At 42.4% G+C, this 20,241-nt stretch overlaps 2 protein-coding genes across 2 annotated transcripts in view; both read left to right on the top strand.

Annotated features, from left to right (window-relative positions):
* Positions 1-1,124: 1,124 nt before the first annotated feature.
* LOC308385382 (transmembrane protease serine 9) lies at positions 1,125-16,662 on the top strand (the record flags this gene model as incomplete). The annotated part of the gene is made up of 35 exons (XM_080864235.1): positions 1,125-1,306; positions 1,392-1,427; positions 1,510-1,738; positions 2,303-2,427; positions 2,676-2,788; positions 2,875-2,981; positions 3,186-3,322; positions 3,650-3,757; positions 3,963-4,070; positions 4,144-4,260; positions 5,733-5,928; positions 6,203-6,471; positions 7,453-7,589; positions 7,702-7,861; positions 8,204-8,264; positions 8,359-8,533; positions 8,721-8,801; positions 9,066-9,249; positions 9,361-9,485; positions 10,543-10,610; positions 10,716-10,909; positions 11,036-11,131; positions 11,445-11,664; positions 11,786-11,928; positions 12,042-12,139; positions 12,276-12,385; positions 12,481-12,614; positions 12,949-13,053; positions 13,219-13,326; positions 13,420-13,533; positions 13,617-13,736; positions 13,836-14,019; positions 14,093-14,364; positions 14,445-14,581; positions 16,495-16,662. Exons 1-35 carry the CDS (start codon positions 1,153-1,155, stop codon positions 16,660-16,662), a joined length of 4,893 nt encoding a protein of 1,630 aa, XP_080720361.1. The 5' UTR covers positions 1,125-1,152.
* A 1,622-nt stretch (positions 16,663-18,284) lies between these two features.
* The window catches only part of flt1 (fms related receptor tyrosine kinase 1), a 52,576-nt gene continuing 50,619 nt past the window's right edge, over positions 18,285-20,241 (top strand). The window contains exon 1 of the mRNA XM_080864917.1: positions 18,285-18,906. Within this exon, the coding sequence (XP_080721043.1) occupies positions 18,849-18,906 (58 nt within the window). The 5' untranslated portion in view covers positions 18,285-18,848. The remainder of the gene's footprint in view (positions 18,907-20,241) is intronic.

Below are 20,241 nucleotides of genomic sequence, written 5' to 3'. Positions count from 1 at the left end.
CCAAATAATCAACCTTCCGGCACCACTGTGTTTAACAGATGCAATGACGTGTTTGTGCTGATATGCTGCATTTTCTTTTCGCCAAACATGGTGCTGTGCATTATGAACAACCATCTCCAGTTTGCTCTCTGACCCTGGGCTAAATTTGATGTGTCGTCCACTGCTGGGAAGACTGAAAACTGTCCTGGTTTCTCACTACAGAGAGATGCAATTCAAATTGTTTGGAAATGGCCAAACCCTTCCCAAGTTAATGGGCATCAGCAATTACTTCTTCAAGATCATCATTGATGTCTTTCCTCCTTGTTAACACACACTTGCATTTTAATTTGTTTAAATAAATAATGACACTGTGCAATATGGCATTTTTTATAATTCCTTTGAGGTTGGATAGATTTTAAGATTTGCTTAGGTCTGGATCATTTTTATTATTTGTTGATATGTAAAAAAATTCATGGTTTATTTATTTTTATTTTGTCATGAGTAGATCTCCAAAACTGGACAACTCACACTAAAACAATCTAGGTGACAACAGGCCAGAGGAAAAATGAGTAAATTAGATTTTGAGGTGAACTGTCCATTAAATATCTTTGCAAAGTTCAGTGTTTAGATGCTGTGCATAAACGTTTAGCTAATTTTATTGGCAGCATGTTATTAAAATGTATTATTGTAATGTAGTAGCTCGATGGGGGGAAAAAAAGCTAAATTTGACCAGATTTCCTCAGTTCGCAGGGAAAGTAACAGTGGAGCATATTTCGCTGGGATGTTCCGTGTAGCCAATGTGGAGTTTATCCCAGAGTACCGGCAAGCAGAGTCGCATGAGTTTGTGTCCATGGCAAATAAAATCCAGCACGTGGTAGGTGTCAGTGTAACCCTGCTGGTGAACTGCTGGTCTGTACTAATCTGCTGTTAATTATTGGTGTCATTATTGGTGTCTTGCAGGTGAACAATGTGTACAAAATGTCCTCAGTTGCGAAACTCTACAAGCAAGCTGTCATTTCAGACCTCAGGTACTATGGTGCTCCTTGTCATCATGAACTAAAACCAAACAAATCTGCTGTTTTTCATTTAGTTTTATGATTTTAAAGATGTTCTATCAATCTGTTTTCCTCCCCAAGTAACAACAACAAGGGTGGCGTGTTGGTGCATTTCTGGATGGCTTTTGTGGTCCCTCAACTGAAGAGCTCAGAGATGTGTGAGGAGTGCTTAGCAGCCATTTTCAGAGATTCAGTCCACACCAGCCTGAACAGGTCCTCTGTAGGCTACCTGCTGGGTCTTCCAGTTGACATAGACTCCATCCTCATCAATGGTGCATTTGTGTGTCTCACCTGTAGTCTAATGCATATTTATCACTCTGAACCTTAGAATAAACTGACTATTCTGCTCTCTTGCAGGTGTTCAGCGTTCAGATTATTCATCCAACACAGCAGGTAAGAACTACGGAGGTGAATAACAAACATCCTGCATGTCTGCATTTTGTTTCCATGAGGTTTTTTCTCTCTCTCCTTCCAGACTCTCAGTGTGTAGATAAGATGTATGCCAACCTTCCTGGGGTGATGGTCCCTTTAAGCGTCTTCTCGTCATGGGGCGGTATAAATTGCCATGTAAAGCTCACTGCAGTCCCTGGCTCTCTGATCCGCCTCACCATCACCTCATTTGTTATTGAGCCCAGTGACTGCGTGAACGATGCCCTCACTGTGTATGACGCTCTGCTGCCCATGAGAGGGCGCATTCTGCACAGGCGAGTCTGCACCAGAGCACAAGTTTGATTTACAGTATAGTTAAGATTCTCTAAAACAACACACAGAATTCCTGCAGATTTCTAAAGGTTTTTTTTAGTGGTATGATGATCAATACCACTAAGCCTTTCCAATATCACACCATTTCTGCTTTTTGAGCCTTCCTCAGATGGCCTTACATTAAAACACATCTGTTCTTACTGTGGCCAGAAGGTCCATCTTAGATTCATCAGTCCTGAGCAGGTTATTCCAGAGCATCTGACATTTACATATATATTCTAAGTATTTATAGGTATCATAAGTATTTTTAACTTCACTGACAGACTCACAGCTACGTGGCACACGGCACGTTTTTTCGGATTGCTGACTACAATCCAGAGTTGCGCTGCAGCTCACGTACCTCTGCTCAGTCTTTTCAGGCATCCATCTTTTCAGAGGTTTAAATAAGTCGGTCCCCACGTTTCACTTAAAGAAGTCCCAGTCATTGGCACTTAGACTACCAAGAATATTTATACACTCATAAATACAAATTTCACATGTGCTGATCTACATTCTTTGTGCTGCAGCCTGTGTGAGCCGGTCTCCAGCGCCGTCTCCATCGTTTCTACCTCCAATTTCATGCTGCTGTCCTTCAGAATGACCAACGGGAATAAAAATTTCAGAGGATACTTTGAGGCAATCGCTGAGGAAGGTATGAGACATTTACCTGCTCTGTCTTATAAGCCAGTAGTTCTTGACAAACAAGTTTTCTGAAAGCAAAGCATCGACATGAAATTAATATTTTAGTGAATTGTGTAGGATTTTTTAAAAATATGTATAATAAGTCTGCTTCTAAAGAATGATTTCTCAATAATATAATGTTCCAGCACCCAGATTTATGTAACATCTAGCATTAGCTTGGGAAACTATAACCCTCAGGCCTCTCTCTGTCACTCTCAGTTTGTATGTCTCAAATTGAGACCCAGTTGGAGCCTGGTATCAGAGATCGAATGTACAGCCCCTTCTACCCCAGCATGCTGCCCCCACAGTGCTCCTGTACCTGGAAGTTTAAGGTAGACAAACAAGTGACACACGAACACACACACATTATTATTATTATTAGTTTTCGTTCATTGTGTGTTCTGTCATTTTATAACAGACCCAGAACTCCACTTTAGGAGTTGCACTGCGCTTCCACAACTATGTTCTGAAACTGAAGGACATGAATGGCTGTGACCAAGGCTGGTGGAAGGTCAATGAAGTCATGTACGTGGCTACACCTGCTCACACTGAATTCAAATAATAAGTTCCACTGCCTATTATTATTGGGTATTTTCAGTAGTCTACAGAGATGGATAGTCACCTCATGTATTGAATGTCCTGGATATTTTTAGACCATTCATTTGACCACGACCATATTTGTCCCACATCCTGTGATGATTTTTCTTGATGCTTGTTTTCCTTCCACAGTTACTGTGGAAGCTACGTGGGACATGACACGGTTTTTCGGATTGCTGACTACAATCCAGATATGGAGTTTCGCTGCAGCTCACGTACCTCTACTCAGCCTTTCCAGGCATCTTATAGCAGCTACAGTATGAACCAGCGTAAGCACAGCATAACTCCAGCCTGACTCACTGTGACCGCTAGGATGGGGTGCAGGAAATGCGTGTCTCTGTGTATCTGTGTGCATGTGAACTTTGTTCATAAGTGGATTCTAAAAATTACAAAGTGAAAATGTTGGAAAATAAATATGGAAGTTCTTGTGAAAAAAAAGATAATCTTTTACTGTAGCTCTTGAAACTCTTGTAGCTCTTTTGTTGTTAATTGTCACTGTATTGCAGCCCCAGAGAAGTTTATTGTGTTGTGTTATATTGAGCCAGTACAACAAAATGATAGAGATTTAGTTTTGTTTCTGTTTCTCTGCTCACCAGCCTGTCCAGAGAGCCATTTCTTGTGCAACACGGGACTATGTGTGCAGAAGACTCGACTCTGCGATGGCCTGGATGATTGCCAGGATGAGAGTGACGAGGTCTTCTGCTGTAAGTTGTTTTCCAATTAACCATTTTTGATTTTGTTTTTTTAAACAATGGGAATGTTCGGCTTTCATTCCTTGTCTGTTTAAAATAGCATCGTGAGTTCCTGTTGAAACGTTACACTGTTCTTGATGTCTGGCATGTGGTTTAAATGTGTTTATTTCCTTGAGAACTCAGTCTGCACTTTAAAAAATGATGCATATTTTCACAGCAAGGCCCACGATGAGCTGTGGTGCCAATAGTCCCCTGCATCCTCTGCTAGGATGCAATGGAGAGACAGATTGCACAGATGGAGTCGATGAACTCAACTGCACTCATGGTACGTGTCGTTTGCAACTTTATAAAATGAAACGTGCCTTTTAGCCACTAATAACTGAGACTTGTTTCATCAGAAACGACCTGCTCTGCAATCAGATATCAGTGCAAAAGCGGCTCCTGCATCCTGAAAAAGAACGCAAAGTGTGACGGACTCGATGACTGTCAGGATCGCAGTGATGAGGCCGACTGTGGTGAGTACTCCTCGATACGTGCCCTGTGTACACATCGTATTTTTGTAGCATGCAACAATTACAGTTTGCGCTCTTGTAGGTGACTCTACTCCCAACATGCTGTGTGATGTTGGGTTTGTATGAGACTACATTTGAACTCTTTCATAAACTGCATTCATTTTCAGTTTTTGTATAAATAGTTCATAATTATGCTCAAATATCTTCAAATTATTAAAAAAAAAAAAGGTTGAATTGTTCTGTCCGGCTTTTTTTATTTTTAAAAAAATCAGAACATCCAGTTCTGCGAGGATGAAGCTGCAATCACGCTGCCAAGTAGGAAACGTTTTACACAATAAAGAGGTTTCCTACTCGGAAGGAAACCCCGACAGAGATTTTCGGATTTTGACTTCTTGTTAATTAAATTTGTTTGCGTTTTAGTAACATTATCACATCTAATACTGGAAATAGTAACAGTTTTGTGGTAGGAATTTGTTCCTGGATTATCCTTGGAGTGGCCACCTCAGTGCCTGAATAATAATAGTGTAATTAATAAGCTTAAAACGTTTTATACTTACCAGATTGAATTTCAGTGGCTTTTTGTTCAGTTCACTTGAGTTTTAGAGCAGCAGCAGGAGCAGTACATGCTGAACTGTAGATGTAAGGTGCCTTTAAAATGCTGTTGGCTCCACCTTTTTATTATTTCCTCAGTTGTTTGCTTTGCTGACATCATAAGTGTTTGGCAAATAGATTCAGTGAAATAAAGCTGGTTCAAGCTGTAATCACAAATATTTGCTGAAATTATATTTGCTTACCCTCTGATGTATCTGATTTTTATGACTGTGATTATGCTGCCACCACACTGCCAGATCTTTCATGCAGTCTCATGAGAAAGCTGTCTTTTTTTCTAACCCTCTGGGCACTGAGCTGCAAACTTGCTGACCTGCAGCGCTGAGGTGACCCGTAGCTCTCTCTGTTTGCTGTTATTTTATCATGATGGGGTCTCAAGGTGGTGGGAACAGGTCTGCCTTTGATCACTCACTAACACTGAGCTTAGTACACACACACACACACACACACACACACACACACACACACACACACACACATACACACACACACACACACACACACACACACACACACACACGTGCATCAAAGCTCTGAGTTTTAATAAGGTGGCAGCAGGACTGCCAGCCATGGTGATGAATCAGCATGTCAACATAGGTGATTATTGTGTGTGTGTAACTTGTGCCACGAGCTGTACACACTGATAAAGACATAGTATGCACATGCATTTAAATGTGTGGCAGATCTGTGCATACACATAATAATATCAGATTCAGTATTGCGGTTCTGCCACATGATGCAGTTAAATTTAACTGCATCATGTGGCAGAACCAGACGGGTTTAAATGGTAAAATACGCTCACAAACACTGTGGTCACCTTTAAAATCTAACAAGTGTAACAACAAACCCATCTCTATCACCCTCAGCTTGTGGTCGTCCCTCCCCATTGACCAGGGTGTTCACGTCAACTGGCTTGGAGCGTATCGTGGGTGGAGTAAACTCTGCAGAGGGGGAGTGGCCTTGGCAGGTCAGCCTCTATTTTGATGGTCACCTGTACTGCGGTGCTTCTGTCCTCTCCACTGATTGGCTCGTCTCAGCTGCTCACTGCTTCAACAAGCAAAGGTCAGCCAAGCTCGCTGGTGTTCTTATGAACTATAAGTATTCTTTTAATTTAGTGATAACATTGCATCAATTATTCTGAGCAGCTGGTTTACTTGCAAGCCCACTGTTTTTCACAGGTTATAATCTGCCAAAGACCTCACATGATATCTTTAGATTAAAGATTATCAATTCATCAGCTCAACTTATCTTTCTTTTAGCTGTGTAAGATCTAGTTTAGTAAGTTCCAGTTTATACAACCTGCTTCTTTAATGTCCCTGAACTTTGACCTCTGCAGGCTCTCTGATCCACGTTACTGGCGCGCCCACCTCGGCATGCTGACACAAGGCAGTGCCAAGTACGTAGTGGAGATACAGCGGATCGTGGTGCACGAGTATTATAACTCTCAAATGTTTGACTACGACATCGCGCTGCTGCAGCTGAAGAAGCCTTGGCCACCCTCCCTCAGCCCGCTGGTCCAGCCTGTGTGCCTACCGTCCTCCTCCCACACCGTCACCGACAGCCACCGCTGTGTGGTGACTGGGTGGGGATACCGAACTGAGGATGGTAAGTACAAGCAAAGTCTGAGAATTTTTACATCTGTCCATCGACTTTTTTTTATCTGTTTATTTAAATTTAGGATCCAAAGGGGCTGGAACCTACCCTAGCTGTCACTGGGTTAGAAGCTGTAAGATCCTCAAGATATATTTGGCAATAACAATTCGAAAAACATAAAATATTTAATTTTAACAATCTGGACAGCACCTTTATTTTATTTTAGGACAGTGCTATAAGATGCAAATGATATTTAATGCTGAACTACTTGTTTTTTGACCTCAGAGACATAAACAATAAATGCATAAAATGTAGGCCCATTCTTAGGGGACTCATTTAAATTCACCTCTTTGTGAGGCAGTTACTGGCAAATGCCTTCAACTGTTGATTGCATGCATGTCATGTTTCCCAAGATGATCCAAAATATTTCGGATGCAAACAAATGAAGTTTTAAATAAAGACAAAAAAATTATACATACATGCTTGCAAAATACAAACAGAAATATGTAAAAGAAATCCCATAGAAGTAATACAAGCCTTTGATTTGTGTGTGTGTAAAGCAAAAACAACAACAACAAAAAAAAGCCTGAGCTTAAGGCCTCAGTGAATAGGTGACATTTGAACTGGTTTTTGAAAAAACCAAAGATGAGGCATTGTGGATTTGGGGGTGGTCAGAGTTAGTGCGGGCAGCAACAGGACCACAGTATGGTGTGGGGGATGGAGAGTCGGCTTTTGTGGACTACAAAGGTCTGAATGAGCAGTGGGGAGCAAGGGCTTGTAGAGATTTATAGATGACGACGAGGTTTTTATAGGAGATACCGCCTGACCAGGAGTCAGTAGAGGTGCACAAAGCTGAGGATGATGTGCAGCTGAGTTTTAAACATACTGCAGCTTATCCAGCACATTGTTAGGCAGGACAAGACATCATTGCAGTAGTCCATTTGGGAGGTGATGTGTTGTCTGATATGTGGTCCTCATCTCGCTGCTCTGCAGACACGGTGCTTTCCTTGGTGCTACAGAAAGCAGAGGTGTCTGTAATGAGTCAGACGGAGTGTAAGAAGCGATACGGAATCATCTCACCACGCATGCTGTGTGCTGGAGTCCCCTCAGGAGGGCGGGATGCCTGCAAGGTATGCTCCCATCCAACTGAAAAGACTCTTAAAGAAAAGACTCACGTGCATTTCTGTGCACATTAGTGAGTGAATCATTGCAAGTTACTGTTGTGTACTCTTCGTATCTCAGGGAGATTCGGGTGGCCCTTTGTCATGTCAGGCACCAGGCGGGGGTCGCTGGTTCCTGATCGGGATTGTCAGCTGGGGGTCCGGTTGCGGCAGACCAAACCTACCCGGGGTCTACAGCAGGGTCACAAAGTTCACCTCTTGGATCTACAGCCATATCAGATGACACAATGAAACTCATCCATTCCCAGCACAATATTCCAAATTAAAACATCATTACTAGATACCTTGTGTCCTGTGTTGTGTATTTTTTGCATCCAATAATTAATAGTTTACTGATGTTATAAAGTGCCGTTAATCTCACATACTGAATAAAAGCTCACAATAAGTTTTTGTCCCCTAAGGACCATCCAAGGGCACAGCGGCCCAGCCCCAGTTGTAATACCTCACACGTTTCCCTCAAACACTCTTTTGTCCCACGGAGCTGAACTCCCACATACACAGCAAGGAAGTTTGCCCACAATATCTGTCGCACGGATGGTTGTGCGGATCGTACCCTTTCATAGTGCTCTCATTGTGCCCGCACTGCATTCTGGGGCTCCGTGTGACACCTGCCGCCAGGTTCAGGTAAATGGGAGGCAGTGAATGCCCGCTGCGTCCAAGCCCCCTCGGGTCAGGTTTCGGTGTGGGGATTTTTTTCCCCCTTCCTTTTTTTTTCCAGAGGAAGCGACAGCGGGGATTTCCTCTCTCTCCATCGTTTCTATGCCCGGGGTATTGTTGCATATCGCCTCTCCGGAGCTAAACGGGACAGTGCTATGTGGACTCTCCCCAAAAGCAAGATTTGTGAAGTGTACTGCGTCTCCGGGCATGGACACTCAGGCTACACTGCTCCACAGGTAAGCCATCAGTGCGTCTCTTTGAAACCTTTCTGCGAGAACTGTTTTTTCAGCATATTGTAACTCTTTAAGTCCGTCTGCTTGTTTCACCCCCTTTTTATTCCCCCAATACAAAAGGGCTGCATACTATTTAGAGTCCATCAGACTCTTACTTATGATTCCTCTTAAGTGTAAAATCTTGCTCTAGATGTCTCTGGGTCCCATTCTTATGAATGTCCACATCCGAGTGGGCCACTTGATTGAGTTGCTGACACTGCACAGCCAGGCCGTGGGAAAGCAGACCACTCCAGCCACTCTTTGTCTGCTTCCCTGGGGGAAACCTGCCAAGTCCTTAAATGTCTTAGTAGATCTTTTAATCTGAAGGATGTTCTCCATTGCTCTCTGAAAATCAGCATCTGGCTCAGTCAAATGTTGTTCTACTGACTTTGTGGTATATAGATTTCATTTTCTTTACCATGAAAATAACAATTAGAAGCAATTTGAGACATAAAAACCTTGTATGATATTTGAGTCGTGTCCTTGTCTTTGAAAGGGAGAAGGGAACTTAAAGCCCTCCCATTCACTGAGCCCCCCCACGAAGCCTGAGGAGCAGGCAGAAGAGAACGTGGAGGGGGTAAAAGCTCCAGTGTGTGATTCCTGGAGGAGATGGATGTTGGGTCTCTTGCCTTTCTTTCCTTTTATTGCAGCCATTGCACTGACACTCCACTACTTAACATGTGAGTACGGAGCTGCAGGAGATTTTTCTGGTCCATTCCTTTGGTGTTAAATGTTATTTATTTTGAGTCGCACGGTGCACCTGTCTCAAATCTCCCCCTCCTGCTCCACAGCTCCGCCTTGCTCAGTGTTCTTTCTCGGAGGCAGCGTGGAGTTCCCAAACCTGAGCTTCTCCTCGGAGCTGGCTGACTCCACCTCCCCTCAGTTCCGCCTGCAGGCTCAGGCTTTGAACCATTATGTAAGTGGAACGGCGATCCTGTCTGTCACTGCCTCCCCTCTGAATGACACTTTAGAGTGCTGCTTGACCTTCCTGCCCCTGGGCTGAAGCTGATCTTGTTGTTGTTGCTCTGACTTTGATATCCTTCTCTACAGCAGGTTACTGCTTCTTTTTATGTCGCACATTCAAAACACAGCCGCTCTCCTCCTCCTCCTCTGTCCTTGCTTTCTTATTTGTAGAGTTTCTCCTTATCTACTTCAGCCTCCCATCTCCGCTCTTTTTTTTCTGCACACCACTTTCTTCTGCCCCTTTCTCTTTCTCTCGCTGGTAGTGTTAAATGTAAAGCTGTAACAAGAGCTGGGCACAGTGTGTGTGCAGGTTCCTGAGACCCCCGGGGGACAGGGCCATTTCAGGGCTGAAGACAAGCCCAGTATTTGTGAGCCTAGCTAGCCTCAGGCAGCAAGAGTGAGAGGAAGAGCAGGCCCTCAATAAAAACGTTGTCTGTGTTGCTTTCACACAATCAGCTACTCTGTGCACCGGACACTACAGAGAGCAGGTGAACCTCTGTTTGATGCTGGGGTTAAGAGCTAGAGACAGGGCAGTAGGGTAATCTGGAATGACAGAAGGGCCGAGGGAGATATGATTAGATTTTTGGAGCAGAAGGTCAGGTATATAGCAGTGGATCTGACAGTAAATTGATAGGTGAAAATTCCCCCAAACACTGCAGTACCATAGTTTAACATCCCTGTAAGCAGCTGCAATGGCAATTTAGCTTCTTTGTTAAGTGGTCACAGTATCTCTGTGGCCATCTGTTCATTAAAGAACAGGTGAACTGAAGGCCAAGAGCCAATACCACCCAGTATCTTACCTCTTCACAGCGGGCAGGAAGGGACACAAAGGAGCTCTGTGCAGCTCAGAGTCAGCACGCACACATGAAGAGTCTCATACACACAAACAAGAACAAAGCATTTGCACAACCAGGTGTATTTTCATGTCACCTCAGTGGAAAAAGCCATCTCGCGTGCAATTTGTGATGTCACCCCCCCCACACCTTTATTTTTTTTTTTTAAAAACGCAGTTCTCAGACCTCTACAAGTCCTCTCCGTGGAGCCCTTACCACGTACGCTCAGGAATTACTGCCTTCAGGTATGCTACACCTAAACAAAATCTGCTTGTGTGTTGCAACGGTTCTTGCATGCCAAGAACATACATGACAGCAGCACGCTGAGATCCAACCTCTGTGTGTGATAGTGAAGGAGCAGAAGGGCTCACCGTCTTCTACTGGAGTAAATTCTCTGCCCCAGACAATGTTGCGATGGAAATTCAGACCTCCAGCCCAGAGAGGCTTCAGCGGCGGCTTCCCGGGAGCAACAAGATTCAGCGGGAAAGCCGCAACGAGCAGCGCTACTTTATGCAGCAAGATGATGACATACTTCACTTACTGGGTAGATAAAGTACTTTTACTGCAAAATGATTTTCTTTTAAACAGAAATAACATAGTTAGACTTTCATAAATGCCTAATTTTATACCCAAGTTTTAGATTTTTGATGCTTGATTTGTTTCTTTTTAGGTTTGGACCCTGACGACTTTGATCCAGATGAAAGATCTGACAAAATCAAAAATCCAAATAGTATCCAGGGCGGGAAATGGCAGCTTGGCTTCCAAGGTGAGGACAGTACTCTTCTGGCTTGACACTTTAAAACTCCTAAGTCTGTTTTGGTGAGTCAAACATTTCTGAGAATTCCCTGCTTTTCCATGCAAGTACACAGAAAACCAGAAGGGGCAGAGCACAAGTGCAGACATCAGATACGACACTGATTAAGTCAGACAAAGCAGGAAAGGTGGAGTTGCTTTGTAAAGGAGCTTAAATGTGCACTAACTGTATAAATAGTATGCTTTGCTCTTCTGTGTAAGTGTGTGTGTGAGAGAGATCTAATCTGACTCACAACATCAGCATCATTATCATTTCCACTGTCTAGCCATGTCCTTTGACCTCTATGCCAAATATGGTAACAACCGCACCCTGAGCCTTGTGAGTCCCAAGAAGCCATACTACCAGTGGAGACTTCGTGTGCCCTCGGGTCACGTGGTTCGACTGGTTGTCCTCACCCTTCATGGCGCCACACCAGGAAGCTGCACCACTCACAAGCTCTCTGCATATGACTTCTTACTTCCTTTACAGAACAAGATAATCGCCAGGTAAAGAGCATTTTATGAGCTTTGATATTTGTGTACACGCAGTAGTAACTGATAAGTAACATTTATTTTTATTCATTTAACTTGGTTCCGTCTCTAAAAATGATGCGCGTGACTGCTGCAGGTGGTGTGGGCTGCCTATTTCGGGCTCATCTCCGGTTATGAAGCTGACATCCTCTGGGAATGTGATGCTAGTCACGTTCTCTTTCAGCAGACAGAGGGATGGAGCCATCTTTAAAGCTTACTTCCAGGCCATCCCAAAAGCAGGTTTGAGTGCTCTCACACAGACATATAAAAATCTAATTTCATTTTGAATTGCATACATAATTACATATGTGTGTACTTTGTGCACTTATCCGCGTCACCATCTTCCTGGGCAGGTTGTGGAGGGTCAATTTCCTCCTGGAATGGCTCTATTTCCTCACCCTACTACCCTTCCTATTATCCTCCCAATATAGACTGCATATGGACACTGAGGGTGAGCTACATAAAAATGTTTGTGTACATACACAGAGTGTGTGCATGTGTTAGGAAACAATGGAATATTCTTCTGTAGCCTGTTGACATTCCAGCATCGCAATACTTTCCTTAATAATCTCTGGTTACTTCCTCAGGTGCCATTACCAGGATACCTGATCTCCATAACTATCGTGACAATGGACATTCAGGATTCTCTATCATCAGACGGCTGTGAGAAGGACTGGCTGGACATCGGAGGAGTGAAGTAAGCTGATTATAACTCCTGGTGTGTTTTATCTCCATGTTTTGGAGCATGCTTAAGAGTTAAAAGTGAAACTCCTCATTTTACTGTATCTTCAGATTGTGCAATCCAGTGTCAAACAGCGGCAAAAAGCGAGTCTACTCCTCTCCTCTCACCCTCCACTTCCACTCTGATGAATCTCTCACCAACAAGGGCTTCTACTTGCTATACCGAGCCTTCGCCCCAGAGGGAAGTAAGTGAAACTGAATGCTTTCACTATAAGTAGATATTACTCTTTATTTCTTAGAGCTGTAGATCCCCACTAAGGCTGTAATTAAGTTATTTTTGTCCAGATTTACACTGGGCTTTCCTTCACTATCATAAAAATTCCTTAGTTGTAAATATCTGAAGTGGTCCTGATTGCATAATGTAAAATTTAGTTTCATCCCCTGTAAACTCCTGAAAAATTCCCATCTTTTGTTACTGCACAAAGTGTTGTTATTTCGTTATTATATGGTTGGTTTGAGTTCTTCCTCTAATTTATGTTTTTGTGGTTTTTTAAAAATTTCTTTGCTGTCTGTCATTAGCGTGCCCTCGCCAGTTTCGCTGTGGAGATAGTCGCTGTATCCCTCTGAAGAAGGTGTGCGATGGAGTAAAGGACTGCTCAGACGGACGGGATGAGGCTAAATGCTGTAAGTATTGTTGCCTAAGTCCTGTGCGCTGTCCTCACACGCTTAATCTTGTATTCTTTGTTTTGGGATCTCTGGTTTGAATTATGTTTATACATCTTGATGCAGATATAGACACAAACCCTGGTTTAGACCCACATTTATTTGTGCTCTGTATCAAACCTTTAGCATCCTGCAAGCCTGGGGAACTGTTGTGTGGGAACAACCAGTGCAAACCTCAAAGCCAGTGTGTCAGTCAGAGCATTTGTGCGGACAGCAGTGAGGAGGGCAGCTGTGGTGAGCAGAAAACACCGCCGCTCTTTTAATACCTTCATATGTCAGTGTTTTGTTCGGTCATGTGTTTCATGCTGCCTTCTGTTTGCTTTTCAGGAGGTAAATGTTACCACGTCTGTCCCAACAAGGTGTGTTTGTCTAAGTCGTCTGTGTGTGATGGTGTCATTGACTGCAAAGACCGCAGCGATGAGCTCAACTGCACCAGAGCATGTGAGTGCTTATGATGTCACAGTTATGGTTTAGTGCAACAGTGTGCTCTTAAAAAATAATATTACAACCTTCGTTCTGTTTAGATGTTAAAGGCTGCTCCTCATCCTCCTACAAATGTGCCAATGGGAAGTGTGTCAGTAAGGTCAACCCGGAGTGTGACGGCGTTAAAGACTGCTACGATGGCTCTGATGAGCTGCGCTGTGGTACAGGAATTGCTCAAGTACCACACCTCATACCGCTGTACTTGCTCATTAAAATACAGGCTCTAACATCTTCATATGTGTTCCTTATCTATTCCTCAGGCTGTGGAACCAGGCCCAAAAAACGCACCAAGATAGTGGGAGGGAGTGACGCCGTAGCTGGGTCATGGCCATGGCAGGTCAGCCTCCAGATGGATCGCTACGGGCATGTCTGTGGAGCCACGCTGGTCTCAAACCGCTGGCTTATCTCTGCTGCTCATTGTTTCCAGGACTCTGATGCCATTAAGTAAGAAAACTACAGAGAACCTTATGTTGATGATTCATATATAAGCACTTTATTTAAGCGCAGTGTATCCTAGATACTCAGATGCACATGCGTGGCGTGCATACATGGGAATGCGTGTGATGACCACAGGAAACCAAGGAGCAGCCACCAGACCGATCCGCCGCATCCTCCTCCACCCACAGTATGACCAGTTCACGTCTGATTATGACATCGCCCTCCTCGAGCTCAGCGCACCTGTTTTTTTCAGTGACTTGGTGCAGCCTGTGTGCGTCCCCGCCTCCTCTCACACTTTCACCACAGGGACCAGCTGCTATGTCACAGGTTGGGGAGTTCTTATGGAGGATGGTAAGCACTCATAATTGAATAGAAATATGCAAATTTTACTTAATTTTACTGGAAACTTTGACTGTTTCTGTGGATTGTAGGTGAATTAGCCTCTCGCCTACAAGAGGCCTCGGTGAAGATCATAAATAGAAGCACCTGCAACAAGTTGTATGATGACGCCGTCACTCCCAGGATGCTTTGTGCTGGGAATCTGCAGGGAGGTGTGGATGCATGTCAAGTGAGTGTGTATGGATTTTATGGAAAACATTGCACTGGTTTCTTAAGAAATTTCAAAACTTTCTTTTTAGTCTTAACCAGAAATGGTTTAAGATACTTTCTTGGAGTATTTCCAAGAAATCTTATCTAAACCATACAAGAGAAATCTACTTCCTCAGTGTCTTTTTGCTAATCACATGCTGCTTCCTATGATTTCTTGTGTAAAGACTCCTCTATTTAGCCAACTAACCACTTCTGGCGTGAAAACAAATAAAATTGTGCTCACGAGATATAAAATAGTAGAGAATTGGTTTCACATGCCTTATTTAACAGCGTTATTCCTCATGTTATCATCAGATAATCAGTGCAGATAATCATTTAGTCTCTGCAGAAAGTGCTACACAGCTGTCAGGGTTTTACAGGAACTTTCATGTTTGTGGTGAGTGTCACAATTTCACCTCCACAATTTTAGAAGTCTAAGCATTTTTTGTACACACACATTATTATAGTGATTTACGAACAATGCCAGTAATTTCAGCAAACGCTAACATGAGCTGAAGTTTAGTTTGTTGATTCAGGCTGATCATATATATGGAGATTCTAAATATCACATTACAGTTTAGAATTAGAATTAGAATTAGAATTCAACTTTATTGTCATTGCACATGCACAGGTACAGGGCAACGAAATGCAGTTTGCATCCATCCAGAAGTGCTTAGTGATATAGATATATTACAATATATATTAGCAATAATATAGATATGCAAGTATATTACAGAAATGGGTCTATTATGTTATAATGTACATGGTATGAAGTATGTTGTGAATATTCTATAACTATAAGTATGTACAGGCTGTAGTGAGTACAAGCTATGTACAGGATATGGACAGGATATAAATATGAAAAACTATACAGAATATGAAATAAATAACTTTACAGGAATCTGAGATATACAGCTATACAGAACTATGCAAGTTGTAAACAGTTGTAGGGTTAAAAATTATCGTATGTACAGAATGATTGTTTACACAGAGCTATACAGTAGTGCAGTTAAGGTAAGTGAGGGTGTGGATAATTTCTACAGAGGCTATATAAAGTGCTAGTGGTTGTGAGTGGTGGTTCACTCCATGTGTCCAAATATCATGTCACATTTGACCTCTGACCTCACTTTTACATTTCACATCTGCCTTTCTTTCAAGTTGACCCTAAAATGTGTGACATCTTTAAAGAAAGTGTTGGCAAGAGAAGAAGACTGAGCTCCCTAGTTAGCTAAAAATATACTGAAGTTTAATATAATAAATAATAAAATAAAACTTAAGTTTTTCATGTCCTTTTATTTAGAAATCAATGCCTATTATCCATTACTTACTCCTCCATAACGTTTGTGGAATCTTTCATCCTACCCTTACCTGACTTTCTCTTCATTACAAACTTCTTTTTTATCTGAAAATCATCAAAGATCAAATAAAAAAATACATACAGCAGATCTGAGCTTCACTATGGTGCTTTTTAAACTGGGCTGTTTAAAGGGTCGTTTCACCTAGAATTCCTAATAATGACTGTCTTCTCAAAAAGCTTTTCAAGCTCAGTCTGTCTGAAACCGGAAGTAACTTATATTAGGGAGCTTGTGCTATAACTCATAAAACAGCTGCATCAAAGAAACAAACATCAATCCCTGACGAAGGCATTTAGGAAATACCCGATGTTTGTGAGTATTTAGTTAGCCACTTACCTGGTAAAGTAAATCTAAGAGTGTCAAAGTTGCTGCTAATGTTTGCGACAGCTAGTTACCATCCTCCGTGTTGTCTAATCCTCGGGTGTTGAAGCTTAAAAGTTATGAGCAGATATAAAACGCCCTGGAGGAATTTTTGACTGCTTCCTCTTTATGATCTTTATGTTTGTGTCTACATGCTTATCGGTGTGTGTGTCCTCAGGGTGACTCTGGGGGTCCATTAGTGTGTCTGGAGCGAGGCAGGCGGTGGTTCCTGGCGGGAATCGTGAGCTGGGGCGAGGGCTGTGCCAGGCAGAACCGCCCCGGCGTCTACACACAGGTGGTCAAATTCACCGACTGGATTCGTCAGCAGACCAAGGGACAGGTCTGACCAATCAAACGTCTTACTCACGTGAACTACACGACAGAGCTAATGCACAGGAAGGAGGTTTCAGACCTGAAGTCTGTCTTCAGATTGTCGTCATGACGGATGGCAACACAATGAGTCAGTTTTTGGCAGTGTGTCCAAGGCATTGGGCCAGTGGGGGTATCATCCCTGTTCCAAACCTTGCTGCTTCCTCATATTCCTCAAACAACTGCAGCAATGTTGCATGGACAAAAAAGAAAAAAATCTGATCTTAAGCTGATTATCGATTCGTTTGTTTTGGCTTGCTGCATTTAAACGTTAACACTGGAATCCAAGACAAACAATGTCACTCAAGAAACTAGTCCAGCTACATAAATTGCTCGCTCTAGAGCCGTGGAAGGCTCTGCAGCCTGCAACTTGCTTTATGAATTACACTCCCAAGTTCCCATCAAGAGGCTGTTTTTTCTTTTCAGTTTTTTTACATTTGGTGAAGTTCCCTGTAAAAGTCTTCACATTTGGCACCAAACACCAGCCTGTCGCAATCACACAGGCTGGTACGCATCAGGTTTCAGAGCAGATCTGAGGTGGGCTACATTATCCTGTGCGTGTAAATGTTGCCAATTACTTCCTGTTTTTCCATTCACAGCTACATTGTTCACTGCAGAAACAAACCGTGTCCTGTGCTGCATGCAGTCTTATTGTGAAAAGAGTTCTTTCTCGAACAATACATGTAACCCTGTATTTTTGCATTACCCCGTGTACTGTATGCTACTGGATGTGTTCACAGCTCACTCTGAGTTTAAGAGTTGTTCTTGTACTGTATATGTACGTCTGTGCATTTGTATATCCCACAGTAATAGCTTTATGTGCGGTATATGCTGTAACTGTAGATAAGAGAACAGTCCATCCATAGTAGGTGCTTTTCAGTTTTACTGTGATTTAATTTATCTTAACGGTGCCACTTTTATACTTTATGTCCTATTAAAAAGCCTCCACATTAAACCTGAGGACCCAGTAAGATTACCATTACCAGACCTAAGTGAGCCTTTCTATGCAGACACTTAAGAGTTTGGTCCATTTCTCCATCCTCATTCAGCTCACCCCACCACCCAGTGGACAAGCTGTGCCATTACAATGTGCCATGTACAATATCCCCTGAAGAAATGAAGAATAAAAAAACTGCAATTTACATCATTGTTAAATAATCCATTTCCCTTTATATTAAAGACACATTATCAATGCAGAACCATCTTTTTTCTTTGTTTTTGTATCTCTTATTACATAATTTATTTGCTTTGCTGTTAAGATAAATCAATGAAATTTGCTGTTTCAGTCCACTGAATTTAATTTTGAACATTCCTGTTGCTTCAGAAATAATTAATTTCTTTTGTTTTTGTTTTTTGGGGGGGTTTGTTGTGGTTTTGTTTGTTTGTTTTTTACTGAAATGCACCTGTACTACAGTTTGAAGGAAACGTGAGTGACTTTCCTTTAGTGGTGAGACCAGATTTTCTCCAGTAGTGGAATGTTTGGCACCTTCCGCAGAGCACTTTTTTTTTTTTTAAAAATGTCGATCAGTTCACTATTCGTTTACCAATGCCTACGTGCTGATCATCCCGTTTACCAGCCCTGGGTACTGACAAGATATACGCAAGCGGCTGATCAGTGCGCATCATTTCCAGTGAAGCGTAAACGTCCCGATGGAAAATAGCGCATGTAGACTCTTGGCTTAGGAACAAAAAGTGAATGTCCAATCCGAAGTGTGAAAAATCCGAGGAAACAGAGTTTTGATTTTTCTTATATTAGAAAAATATAACATTTAGCAGGTTTTACTACATGGGACAGCTGAAATGGGACCGCTGTTGCGCGCGCTGGGTGTGTCACTGGACGTAACGGAAGCCGTCTATCCGGTGGGTGCACTGTGGGAACAGTATAAAGCCGCACCACAATCCGAAACGATGGGAAAAAGTTGCACTGGAGCTCAAGCGCGGTGTCCTGTTGCGTGATCTCCCGCAGATAAACTCAGGAAACTGTCTCCCATTCGGTGATCCTCAGCTCAGAGCGCAGCAGTCAACCGCGCTGTGCTGCGTTTGTAGTCCGGTGGAGAGAAAAGAAACAGAAGGGGGGGGGGGGAAAGGAGCCACAGCAGGAATACAACTTCTTTCATGCGTTATTTTATTTGAAAGCGCAAAGCTGCTTCGGAGTCTCCAGACATGATGAATTTTATTCTCTTCTCCCTGCTGTTTGGATTTTATGGTGTTCTAGCAAAAGGTAAGTAACTGGGTCAGTTTTGCAGATGTTACGGGCGCACAGAGTGCGTGCAGCAAGGATAACTGCTAATTTACACAGACCTGCGCTAATTTACAGTCAAGGAAACTTGTTTGTAATAGTTAGTTAATTAGAGCCAAAATCCTTCATGATCGTTATTTCTTGTAAACCTGACAAACCTAACAAAAATAAGTATTTCAACTAATCAAGGTAGAAAACAACAGACTGACAGCCAATCCCCCTTAATTATTGCGCTGCCGCTCCTCATTTATCGGCTTGTTGTGTCGCCGCTGTGGCTGCGTGTCTGAAGCTGTAAACCTCCTTTTGCGCTGAGGATGATAAGAGCCATATCCCACCCGGACACTTGTTTGGATAACCGGGACCCCTGTGGCCCGGCTCCTTGCCCGCATGGCCTCTGCTGAATGGATGCGCGCAGGCGTTGTTTCCTGAAGCTAGTGAGCTTGTCAATAATATAAATGGATGAGGGGTCAAAAACTCCTCTGTGCAGGAACCGATGTGAATTTGTGCTCATTGCTCAAACAGTCGCTAGGTTGCATTTATGGAGTCCAGTGGAAGCAGTTCAAGGAATAAAAAATGATGCGTCTACAGGTGCAAAATAGAATAGAGTAGAATCACCCTTTATTGTCACTGTACATGTTCAGCGAAACTGGCATATCAAATCGTGCGTTACATTAAGAGCTTGATCCGGGACATGGCATTTTTAAAAAGTTTTAATTTAATTGTTTTATTTTGCATACGGTGAATTTTAAAAGATGTCCTACACGTGTAACGACTTATTACATCACTTCTAGTTATCCTCGACTGTTCATGTGCTATTACTATTTAAAATTTTGTTTTTTCATTTTCCAAATGCATCATGGCGTTTGTTTTAAATCTGTCACTGAAACAAAAACTCCACCAATTATTTCCTGCTGGATGACAAGTAAAACACGCACATACATGCATACCTGTACTTAATCCATATGTACATATATAGCAGTGTAATACAGAGAAAGGAAGAAGTATAAAAAAGGTTCTGCATCAATATTTATTCAACTGAATGTGACAAATAACGTGAATCAGTCCAGAATAACTGCAGAAAATACATAATAATAATGATTAATACATAATATAAAATATAATGCATAATCAGCCGTTCTGAAAAACACCTTCTTACACAGAACAAACTAAATTCTTCATTTATTCACACCCCGCTGTCACTGTTACCTTTAATACATTATATTAATCAGAATTATTGGAGAGACTATTCTAGACTGGACCTCTCTATATCTGTTAGTATTTTAAAACTGATAATAAAATCATATGATCACATTTCAC

Source organism: Rhamphochromis sp. 'chilingali' (genome assembly GCF_963969265.1).
Source record: "Rhamphochromis sp. 'chilingali' genome assembly, chromosome: 18".
NCBI classification, from domain to species: Eukaryota; Metazoa; Chordata; class Actinopteri; order Cichliformes; family Cichlidae; genus Rhamphochromis; species Rhamphochromis sp. 'chilingali'.
Note: the sequence above shows the minus strand (reverse complement) of the source record. Positions and strands in the feature narration are given on the sequence as shown.